Genomic DNA, 12,868 nt, shown 5'->3' with positions numbered 1-12,868 from the left:
TTCATTCCATATACAAACAAAAAAGAATGTAAATTTTACCGTATTGAGATTTGAGAAGACATATGTATGCCAAATTACTTCGTGGGTTATTGCTATAAACGGCTTCAAAAGTTGAAGAAATCAATAAGAAGAGAAAAAAAAAACTTGGGGAGGGGAGGGGAGGGATATTTGATGTACTTTAATTTGAAAGCAAAATCTTACAAGCCATGTGTTAGATTCTGTGGCTACATAAGTAGGCTAGAGCTTTTAGTACTATTTGTGGTGTACAGCTTTAACAATATAAGGAATAGTAATCTCATGCTCGTACCTTTATTTGGGTCCCCATTAGCCTTTAACTTTGATCATGCACCTGAACATAAAACTCACTTTTTTTTCCCTTTTCCTTCTATTTCCAAATCCCCCTTTCCAAAATAAATAAGACAGAAAGGAAATATAATTGCTCATGAGTTTGGTGCAAAGAAAAATGGTGGGGGAAAAAGAAAAGAGAAAGGCATTAAAGTGAGATAAAGTTCTTCCATCTCCGGTCAGGTCAGGGTTCCAATATTCAGTTCCTACATATCTTTTTGTTTGATATCCAATTAAACCATCAACTTGTTATTTTGGTCCAATCAAGTTTTATCTGAATTGGAAAATCCTAATACAAGTAATGATTTAATTAATTAAGTTTAAATTGTTTTTTCTCAAATCAATTAAAGCTCGACTTCCGTTACTTTTCTAACAAATACTTCATACTGTAGGCACCCGATTATTACGATTTCTTTATGGAATTACTAAACAGATTCGATAAATGAAATAACGATGACCAGTGAATTGGAAAAAATATTAATAAAAAAGAAATGAATGAATTTTAATATTTGTTTTTATTTTGGTTTAATAAAAAAAATCGTTTTGTACAACTTGATTTCAAAATGGAGAATTTAAATTAGTCTAAATTGAACAGAATTGAGGTTGTTTTTTTAATTTTGTCTTACATGAAATTCAGGGTTTTGATCCCCTTTTAAATCCAAATTTGTATCATAAAAAAAAATTATTACAAATTTAAAATGCCTTGGTTTTGTTTAATTTCATTATTTATTTTGTTTTTAATACTCGTAATGAATGTATGCAGAAAAGCTTAAACAATGTTTGTTTAATACATGCAAGAGAGACAACTGGCCATGCACAGAAACTGAGTCAGCTTATTCACGTGAAGAATTAACCGAGTCCTGTAATTACCAAACTCAGTGCTCTTTGAAGAACAAAATAAGCACGTGGAGAATAATGAGTTGAACCCAACTTAATGCATTTCTTAACAAAATTAGTACCCAAAAGAGAAGAAAAGGGCATTTAATGTAGAAATAAATAACAAACTATTACTTTGAGTAAACAAAATACTTGAGAAAAAAATATATTATATTCTTAAAAAATTTAATTATTGTAGATAATATAAATAATTATTTTTCTTTCAAATAAACTCAAAATGTTCTAATTGGTGTTATATTTTCATTATGGATAAATATAAAATTTTCTATTATATTATTTTAAAAAAAATTAATGTTGAAAGAATATTTCCTGAAATATTTCATTTACATAATTTAAATAAATTTTCAAAAAAATTATAAAATAAAATTTCACATTCAATAAAAATGTATAGGTGGAAATTGCTGATTTATTAATTTTTTATTGTCAAGCCTATTCTGTGTTCAGTTTTTCTTTTATTACTAGCTCATAAAAAAAAAAAAAACTATATTGCGTTATTTATGTTTTTCAAAACTCAACCAAAACAGAAATATATATAATGGGAAAATTCAAGGTAATTAAAGCGTAATAATAAAAGTCAACATTACGTCATAGATTAATGAAAAGTTTTGATGTTTATCTCTTTAATTATTTGTTTATTTTTAAATAAATAAATAAATAAAATTATAGTTTTATTTGTTTGGTTTTGCTTTAAAAAAATCAAAAAAGGAAATGATAAGTAACAGAAAGAATGAAGCGGGTGAAATATTCGATTCGTTAATTATATCCTATTTAGACTTTTACAGCTCTAGAGAAACATCCGATGTTGATTGTGAGTTTAAGACTTGATTATTATCCAAGCTGCTTGTCTTTCCTAATTTCGAGTGCACAGCGTCGTCAACTTGCAAGCAAAGCAAAGCAAAGCAGTGCACTTGCACATGGACTATATATATGCAGCAACCCTTTGAAGCCTTAAGTGACTCAAGACCAACAATCCCAACATCTATTCCCTTTCAACCTTTCCTTCTTCCTTCTCTTCTTCAATGGCTTCTGTTCCTCAGTTCTACTCTAATTATTCCTTCTCCAATGATTTTTCTCAGTTCCAAAATCCATTGTTGATTTCCCAAGATAACTATATTGGTTCCGCCGGTGCAATTTCTGGTGCAGCATGGGGAGATCAAGAGATTGGTTTTCCAATGTTTTTAGACAACGGTGGTGGACTTGATGTTCCGCAGCAAGAACCTAATATAAAATCTTCAGTTCCAGCAGCATTGTTTCCGGAGCTAATTGGGATTTCGTCGGACTTGGCTGTCCCTACAGGATTTCCTGACAACAACGTCGCAGGGTTCTGTGGCATTGGAACCATCCAAAATTTTGGTGGCAGATATCAATTGCAGGATGTCTGTGAGTTTGGAGAAGAATGCAGCGGTTTTGTTCATCAGGATTTCAAGCCGGTTGATCCAACTGTGGGAGAAACTTGGGTATGAATTCACTTTCTTTCTGTCTCTTTTCTGCATTGTGTGGTTTTATAAAATTTCATGAAATGGTTTAAACCAATAACTACAGATATGAAATATTAGCTTATATAAATGTGCTTTGGGGTACTTAGTTCTTGTTATCTTTCTTATAATTTTTTTTAACAGGGAATTCAAGGCAATCGAATGCAGCCGGCTATGGAAGACAGCAATCTTAAGGTTGGCCGGTATTCAGTAGAAGAAAGGAAAGACAGAATTCTTAGATACTTGAAGAAGCGAAATCAAAGGAACTTTAACAAGACTATCAAGGTCTCTTCCTTTTCTCTGATCTCCCTTTCTCTCTCTCTCTCTCTCTCTGTCCGTCTAGATGTTATATCCAACAAGAATGTGCATTGACTCTATTTCATTGCTTATTATACAGTATGCTTGCCGGAAAACCCTGGCTGATAGAAGGGTTAGAGTCCGGGGAAGATTTGCCAGGAACACTGAACTATGTGAAGAAGAAATGGTGATGAAGAAGGAAGATGACAATTCACCCGGTGAGAAAAACTCGTATTGCTGGGATTCGGTCCAGGTACATAAATTTCCCACATAACTATCTTCATTTATATTAATGAATAAATAGATAAATGGAAGAAGAAGATCTAGGATATAACTTTTACATATAAAAGTTGTTGACAGGATCATCTAATGTCAGAAAAGATTCATTTATTTACTATTTAGATCGATGGACTTAAGTTCCCTCTTCAGGCAATGATGTTTTGTCATTTTATTGCTTTGCAGATAAAGCACGATGAGGATGAGTGGCTGCAAGAGGCTATGGCAAATCTGATGTATTTACCTTATATTGCTGGTTGATATAATATAATAGAGCTAGCTTGTATATCTAATGGATTACTAATGGGAAGTCTAAAAAGAAGGCGGTATGCCTTTTTTGTTTTACTTTGTAATTTTGTAAAAGCACTCCAACCATTCTAATGTTGGTGTTGTCATAGCAATTGCTTTCAAATTGATTATTTTCAAATGAACTTTAATCGCATATAGAAGTAAAAGAAAAAAGAGAGTCATAGACTCTTGGTATACTACTTTCATTTTCATTTTAATGCTTAGAAAATGACATAAAAGCTTTAGAAGAACAATGGTATTGAGACTCTTAAAGTAAGGCGAAATATCTGCAATTGTTTCACTAAATTTAGAGATAGTGCTAGTCATTCTCATGGTCTGCAACCATTTTGCATACGTAGTAGCTAAGGATTAAGCAGAGTATATTACCCTTCCAACTAATATGCATCTCACCGTCCTATCTAGACTATGTTAATAAGTAATTAAATTGTTTGATAGTATTTATGATTGAAGTTGGTTAGAGTGAATGAATCAAGAGGTCAATGGTTCATGGCATGATAAGGAATTAGAATTTGAATTCTCCCACGCAACCGGAGAATCAATATACAGCATAAAGAAAGGAAAAGAGAAAACAACATCAAAATCGGAAAAAAAAAATCGGTTAGATGTTGACAGACTCGAAAGCGTATGTTACATTTGGTCCAAAGATGAACTTAACTATACGAGGAAACTATGTTTTGCCCCCAAAGCAAAAAATAATAGCAAGAAAGGCACAACAGGTAAGTATAAAAAATGAACCAAGTCAAGTCGAGGAATATTAACTTTAGTGCTCTGATGTTTAGAGCAAAAACCCAAGCTAATTATTGGCCAAGCCGCTCTCTTCAAGGGTATTGATGGCGAAATGTAATCGCATTTGATGCTAAAAGGGCAAAGGTGTCCTAGTTATCGATCCTTCTTGCTAGGAGAGAATTGGTTTGAAATGTAATAGTAAGCCTTTGAGATTATGATATGAAAGGGGAATATTTGACTAGTCGTTGCCCTGTACTAGTTCAAGTTGTGGTTCTCTGGCTACATAGAACCACCTCCAAATTCCATATCACTTTTATATATTTGATGCCAAAATGATCAGTGCATTTGGCCTTCAAATCCTTCTTTTGGTTTCTCATATAGGCCCCTCTGGGTTTGTTCCCCGCGGACGTCTTTTCCAAACCGTCCCACATGATCACTCGCCGCAATGAATTATCTTGCAACCAAATCCTACTTTATCTTCCAAGAACCTGATGTTGTGATCCATTTCTATCCATTTAGACTTACTATTCTAATTTCATTTTCATCCAATTTATTCCTCCACAAAAAAAAAAAAAAAAAAAATTATACTTATGTGCAAGAGAAAAAACAAACTTCATATCACGAGCTAGGTCGATAACTAGGATGAATTTCTCATTGTATTTCCATTTTTTTCCTTTCAAGGTGGTGTAGGGAGGAGGGAGGGGGGGGGGGGGGGGGGGGGTGGGTGGGAAATGTGCACCATTATGCTCATTCTAAGCAGCTTCCTTGGTGTCTACATAAGTATGGCTTGATTGACCCGGTAAATTGGCATCAACTCTGGGTCCATGGCCATCTTTCCCAGACCCATGCTAGCTGTTTTATATTGTTCATAAAGGCACTCATAGAATTTTAACGTATATATATATATATATATATATATATAGAGAGAGAGAGAGAGAGAGAGAGAGAGAGAGAGAGAGAGAGAGAGAGAGAGAGGTGTGAAAATCTATTTGTACGTGAAAAAAAGACAATCAATTGAATATATATAGTTGAAGGATATTTCTTTCTATAAAAACTCTTTTGAACAAAATTTTTACACAAACTTATTATTATAATTTTAAAATTAAAGATATTGTTTTAAATTGTGAAACTTGAATAATTGATAAAAATGTCAAAAAAGGATACATCATAAAAATTTCATAAGCGCAAAGAGCAAGAAAATGCACATTATATAAATCTCATATGTGAAAAGAACACATAACAATATGATTATCTGACCTACATTGTCCACAAAGTCTATAAATGTGCTATATAGATATATCAATGCGAAGATTCAAGTGTGTACGCAAACATACTTGTTAGCAATTTCGTTGACTCAAATTGGCAAAGGCTGGACTTTGGGAACCCAAGACAAGCAAGTCAAACAAAGGAAGATATCAATCCTAATTAGCCTAGATTGTACTGTGCCCAAAAATGGTCAAAATTGTATTAGGTACTTTTACACTAGCAATTTTGAGATAGTCAACATGAACATGAGAAAGCAATGAGAGAAAATTGTGTCTTTTCTTTGTTTACATTTGACTGCTTAAAAGGGGTAGGGATAAGGAAAAGAAAAGCAAATGGGTGTCACAAACTAGCCTTCTTACAATCGTAAGAAAGCACTATCCCAAAGTGAACTGAAGTGACCCCATTTATAATTTAATTTGTTATAGAATTTTCTTATTCTCATTTCTCAGTGATGAACAATGTGGAAATTAATTTCTTTTCATCAATAGCTTTGACTTTGAGGCTTGGAGGTTGGGACTTCAATAATAGAGGAATTTCCTACACCTTGTTCTCACGGTTTAGATTAGGCTGTTTGGTGATGCTTTTGGGAATATGATAGATCTTGCTAGTGCAACTGTTGAAGATCTGATTCCGTATCTGGTTGAAGATTCCGTATCTGGTTGAAGGTTTGGCGGGGACCAACAGAAAGTTGAAGGTCGAAGGGGGATGTTCTTTTGTTTCATGTTTAGTGTCTAAACTTTGAGTAGCTTTGTCGTTTTACTTCTTTGTACCTAATGTAGTGAAATGCTGGATACAAATGCCATTTTCTTATTTTCTGTATTTAAAGTTGCACGACACTTCCTTGTGTCGTTTAGGTCTTGTTACTTTACTTTTTTCTTGTCCTCACAATAGTGCTACCATTTTAATTCTTCTTCTTGGAGGCTTAACAACTATGTCTACTAGTTTGAGTTTGTTACCGTTAGTACTGCACATAAAGTAATTTATTGTTTTCTGTGCTTAGCCGACTCACCTCAATTTAATCTTCCAAGGTTGAATTTAAGGAATTTACAACCTTTGGAAGAGTATATAAATGAAAATGCAACCGTACATAGTGGTTGCTGATGATTGTCTGATATATTGCTTTTTCAATCAATTTTCCTCTATTCTTTAAGTGTTTATCATTTTTCCAAAAAAGGTTTTTCTTTAAAAGTTCTTCATGCTATCAGAGCTCTATTTCTCAAAGGACCTGTGATTCAATTTTTGAGTTAGTTTTCTTGATTCAACTTATGGCTACTGCTGGTTTTAGTGTAGCCACTCTTTTAGTCTTATTCGCTAACAATTATCCCTTTTGGGCAGTAAAAATGCACTCATATCTGAAGGCATTTGACTTGTGGAACGTTATTGAGTCTGGTGAAATCCTAGTGCAATGGCATGCTAACCCCACAATAGCCTAAATTAACCAACATAGTGAAGAGCTTGCTCAGTGATATAAAGCTTTTATTTGTCTTTAATTAGTTGTTTCAGAGTCAATCTTGTAAAGATTATGAACTATGAGGATTTGAAGAGAGTTTGGGATATCTTGAAAGAGGAATATCTAGGTAGTGATAGAATAAGGGTTTTGTAGGTGCTGAACCTCTCAAGATAGCTTGAGTTGATTAGAATGAAGGAAGGAGAAGGCATTTAAGACTATATTGACAAGCTACTAAAGCTTGTGAATCAACTTAGGTAGTTGGGAGAAGAAGTGAGTGATAAACGGGTTGTCAACAAGATCTTAGTCAACATTCCAAAGAGATTTGACTCAAAGATCTCGTCTTTGGAAGACTCAAAAGACTTGACCAGGATCTTTGTTAAAGAGCTCATCAATGCTTTACTAGCTAAAGGGTAGAGAATGCATTTAGGGGAGAAAAATTTTTTGAGAATGCTTTAGTGGCTAAGATAAAGGGCTTGAAAGTTAGGAAAAATAGTTCAAAGAAGAATGATGGAAAAAGAAGCAAAGCTGATGAAAGGAAGAAGGGTAAAGTTGTGTTGCAACTAAATACCCTCATTGCCTTAATTTTAAGAAGAGAAATCATACAGCAAGATACTGTTGGTATAAGCCCAATGTTAAATACAAGTCTTGCCAACAGATGGGTCATGTTGAGAAGGTGTGAAAGGCCAAGCCGTTAGTAGCTGTAGATCAAGCTGATGTAGCTGAGCAGACTGAAAAAGTTGAGGGGGGTTCTGTTCATAGCTAAAATGAGAGATGACTATGTCATAACAAACATCTAGCTATTGGATGGTGCTTGCTTTCATCACTTAATAGGCAATAGAAGCTTGTTCATTAATCCGGACACTAATTTGAAGCTCAAAGTCAAAATTAGGAATGGTGAATGTTTAAAAATTCTTGGTGTGGGAACTGTGATTGTTGAGATAGCATTAGGCTTAAAACATACACACAGTGTTCATTTTATTCCTAAAGCAAACCATAACTTGCTCAATGTTGGACAACTAGTTAAAGACCATTATGCTTTATTGTTTAAAGATGAATACTGTACTATATTTGACCTATGTGGTGATGAAGTGTTTACTATTGGAATGAAGAATAATTGCTACCTTGTGAATTTAGCAGATTCCATTGATGTAGCATTTTATAGTGAACTTGATCTGTTTGAAACTTGGCATAGGAGGTTAGGGCATGTGAATTACAATTCACTAAACCTTATGTCTTCAAATGAACTAGTTGATGGCTCACCTAGGATAACAAAAGCAGATAAATTGTGTTCAGTTTGTCAGTTTGGAAAATAGACTTGAAAGTCATTTCCAAAGGTAAGTAGGTGAAAGGCAACTATGAAGTTAAAATTGGTTCATACTGACATTAGTGGACCAATGAAAACTCCTTCATTAAGTGGGAGTAAATATTATATTTTGTTTATTAATGACATCACAGGCACTGTTGCTATACTTTATGAAACAAAAATTTGAGGCTTTGAAGAACTTCAGGAAATTCAAGGCATCAGCTGAAAATTACTACCATATGAAGATTAAGTCTTTGAACAGTGATAATGGAAGGGAGTACACTTCAGAAGAGTTTGAAAAGTTTTTGTCAAACCTTGGAGTGCATCTTCAACTTACTGTTACCTACAACCCTCAGTAGAATGGGAAAACTGAAAGAAAGAATAGAACACTAGTTGAGATGGGGAGATGCTTGCTTGATCAGGTAAATTTACCTAAGAAGTTTTGGGCGGAGGTAGTAAATATTGCTAACTATATATTTAACAGGTCATATATGAGGGTCTTAGAACATAAAATTCCATTTGAAATGTGGTTTGGACATAAACCATTTGTTTCACACTTAAAAACATTTGGTTATGTGTGCTATATGCTAAAATCTCTGAAGAGAAGAGAACAAAATTTGATTCTAAGGCAAATGTAGCTTTGTTAGTAAGTTATAGTGAAGCATCAAAGGGCTACAAACTCTACAACATGGAAGCAAAGAAGATACTAATTAGTAGAGATGTCAAGTTTGATGAAAGGCAATATTGAAATTGGGAAAAAGCAGCTGTTGAAAGCTTGAGAAAAGTTACTATTTTTGATAAAGATCTCTCACAATTTAACAATGATGAGGACTTAGATATTGAAGATGAATCAAAAACAGTAAGAGGAACAAGGAGTTTGGAGGACATTTATAGCAGATGCAATGTAGCCATATTAGAACTAATTAGTTTCATGGAAGCTGTATTAGATAGTAAATGGAAATATGCTATGGATGCTAAAAGGTCAATGATTACCTAAAATGATAAATGAATTTTAGTTGATAGACTTGTAGACAAGAATGTGATAAGAGTTAAGTGGATTTATAGAATTAAACTAAATCTTGATGGTTCTGTAAATAAGTATAAAGCCAGACTAGTGGTGAAAGGATATGCTCAGGTGTATGGGGCTGATTATTAGGAAACTTACACTCTTGTAGCAAGGCATGACACCATTAGGATGTTTGTTGCTTTGTTAGCTAAGGAGGGAAGGAAATTATATCACTTAGATGTCAAATTAACATTCCTAAATGGTTATCTTTCTAAAGATATTTATATTGAACAACTTGAAGGATATGAACTAGAAAAACACTAAGGGTAAAGTTTGTAAACTGATAAAAGCATTATATGGCATGAAACAGGCTTTTAGAGCCTAGTATGACAAGTTGATATTTTAGATGCAAAAAGTTCTAAAAAAGCATAAATGAATCCACTTTATATGTGAAGAGCTCAAATGGTGTAGTGTCACTTATTATTGCTTTGTATGTTGATGATTTGTTACTGGTCTTGAAGGTAATCATTTAACTGAGTTCAAAACTCGAATGATGGAAGAATTTGAAATGATTGATTTAGGGTTAATGACTTACTTTTTAGGAATGGAAGTGCTACAATCCACTGATCAGATTTTCTTGTATCAAGCCAAGTATGCTAGGGATTTATTAAAAAGATTAAAGATGAGTTCATGCAAAGCTGTCAGCACATCTTTCACTATTGGTTCCAAGTTCAGTAGAGAAGATGGATCAACTAAAGTAAATGGACAAATTTACATAAGCATTATTGGATCTCTTTTGTATTTGTTTACAACCATACCTGATATAATGTTTGCTATCAAGATTTATGCAAGAACCATCAAGTTTGCACTTCAAAGTTGCCAAGAGGCTATTAAGGTATGTCAAAAGTACATTAGACTTTGGCTTAACCTATATAAAGTAAGATAATAGTCATTTCTTAGGCTACTGTGATAGTGACTGGGCTGGATCTTGGGATGACTCAAAACGTACAAGAGGGTTTTGCTTTCCATTTGAGAGTGTTGTGTTTGCCTGAAATTCTAAGAAGCAACAAGTGATGGCTTAATCTACAACTGAAGTAGAATACACAGCTTGTGCAACAGCTACTAATCGTGCATTGTGGTTGAGGAAGGTCTTGCTGGATCTAGGACTTGAACAAAAACAAGGTATTCTGATTTGTGTTGATAATATGTCTGTTGTTACTATTGCAAGGAATCTAGTTCAACATGGACATACTAAACACATCGGGCCAAATATCATGCCCTTAAAGAAGTTGTGAAAGAAAATGAAATCGATCTATAACATTGTAGAATAAATGATCAATTGGTTGACATATTTACTAAGAGCTTAGGCAAAGAAAGGTTTGAGTATATGATATAGGAGTATAATATTTAGGTTACTTACGCATTAAGTCAGATTAGGTTTAGTTTTCTTTTTTACTTTACTTTTGTTCCAAGAAACTTTAGGTTAGGTTATTTCCTTATTTATTTATTTAAAAATTGTAATAATCCCACATGGGAAAGTTAGAAGACTTTCTTCCTTAAGAATAGTTATATAAAGCCCTCCTAGCTTAATTGTTAGACACATTCAAGTTGAGATTAAATAAAAAATATTTTTTTTTAGTAAGCAAGAGTGCTTATTTTCTCTAAGCTCTTTTCAGAGGACCAAGAGATTTTAGTATTTTTGGTTTGGCCAACCAAAGTGGGATTTTGGCCATTACTCACCTTAGTGGGGTTTTATAACCTTGCCAAGATTAGTGTTCACCTTAGTGGGGTTTCTAACCTTGCCACAATTGGTGTTTTCACAACACCTCGGTGTCTTCACGTCCCAAAAATGCTCCTGATGAAAAACGTGTGAAGCTTGTTGCAATTAAATGAAAGAAGCATGCCTCTATCTGGTGGAAAAATTTCAAACGGAAACGAGAAAGAAAAGGTCGTAACAAGATCAGAACATGGGATAAGATGTGTTGAGAACTCAAGTGTAAGTTCCTTCCTGAGCATTATCAACAAGAAATTTTTATTAAATTTCATAACTTGAGATAGAGAACAATGTTGGTGGAAGAATATACAATGGAGTTCGAGCAACTTCACATGAAATGCGATGTCTAGGAACTTGAAGAGTAAATTGTAACTCGTTATCTTAGAGGTCTTAATGTTGAAATTGCAGATGTTGTTCAACTACAACCATATTAGAACTTAAATGATGTCATCAGATTAGTATTAAAGGTTGAGAAACAACAATCACGAAAAAGCTCAGTAAGTTCATATAGACAAAAAGATTTTACTTCAAATTGTGGGAGACAAAGTTTGGCAACCATTCCGCCTATAAAGGTAAATTCTTCCAAAATTACAAGCAATAATGATAAAAAAACTGCTTCTACTCGTGCTTTTAATGTCAGCAAGAAATGCTTCAAATGTTAAGAATTTGGGCATATTGCTTTTGTTTGTCCAAATCGAAGAATTATCTCTCTAGTAGAAGAATAATAAGTTATGGAAGAATCTATCATGAAAGAAGTAGAAGATGAGTTAGAAATATTCAATGGAGATGAGACAGAAGAAGTTGTTGCTGACCATGGAGAAGCTCTTGTCGTTTATCGTAACCTTAGCACTGTTATGATGACTGAAATGAGAGTTGGCTTCACCACAACATCTTTTATACAAGGTGCACATCTTAAGGGAAGATTTGCAATGTTATTATTGATAGTGGAAGTTGTGAGAACGTTGTTGCCAACTACATGGTGGAAAAGTTAAAGCTTTCAACTGAGACACCTCCTTATCTTCACAAGCTACAATAGCTGAGAAAAGGAAATGAGGTAAAGGTAACGAGGCATTGTTGTGTTCAATTCTCTATTGAAAATAAGTATCAAGATAAAGTCTGGTGTGATATTATTCCAATGGACGCATGCTATCTGTTGTTGGGATGCCCATGGCAATGTGATCGTCGAGCTCACCATGACAAATACAAGAATACTTATTGCTTTATCAAAGATGGAGTAAAAGTTATGTTGATTCCACTAAATCCAGAAGACCGACCAAAAAGACAAGAAGAAGATAAAACACTCATATTTGTGTCTGGCCTTAAAAAAGCTTATTGTGAGTCAAGCCTCTTATACCTTTTATTAGTTTATGAGGAGAATGAAGTATCTTCATCCATACCCAAGGATGTCAAGCCTATAATTGAGGAGTTCTGTGATGTTGTACATGATGAGATACCCCACGGCCTACCATCAATGCGAGATATTCAGCATGCCATCGATCTCATTCTTGGTTTTGTAATTCTAACAAAGCCTGTTTATCGCATGAGTCCGTAAGAGCATATAGAGTTCAACATCAAGTCAAACAACTTTTGGAGAAAGGCCTAGTAAGAAAAAGTGTTAACCCTTGTGCTGTTCTTACCTTATTAGTTCCAAAAAAAGATGGAACATGGCATATGTGCATTGATAGTCGTGCCGTGAATAAAATCACCATCAAGTATTGTTTTCCTATTCCTAGACTTGATGATT

At 33.9% G+C, this 12,868-nt stretch overlaps 1 protein-coding gene across 1 annotated transcript; it reads left to right on the top strand.

The window, feature by feature from the left end:
• The first annotated feature begins 2,150 nt into the window (after positions 1-2,150).
• ASML2 (activator of spomin::LUC2) lies at positions 2,151-3,671 on the top strand. Its single transcript, XM_007022280.3, has 4 exons — positions 2,151-2,699; positions 2,862-3,002; positions 3,115-3,267; positions 3,477-3,671. Exons 1-4 carry the CDS (start codon positions 2,262-2,264, stop codon positions 3,549-3,551), a joined length of 807 nt encoding a protein of 268 aa, XP_007022342.3. The 5' UTR covers positions 2,151-2,261; the 3' UTR covers positions 3,552-3,671.
• Positions 3,672-12,868: the final 9,197 nt, after the last annotated feature.

The sequence above is a fragment of the Theobroma cacao genome, chromosome 7 (assembly GCF_053813885.1).
Source record: "Theobroma cacao isolate CCN51 chromosome 7, ASM5381388v1, whole genome shotgun sequence".
Taxonomy (NCBI): domain Eukaryota; kingdom Viridiplantae; phylum Streptophyta; class Magnoliopsida; order Malvales; family Malvaceae; genus Theobroma; species Theobroma cacao.
Note: the sequence above shows the minus strand (reverse complement) of the source record. Positions and strands in the feature narration are given on the sequence as shown.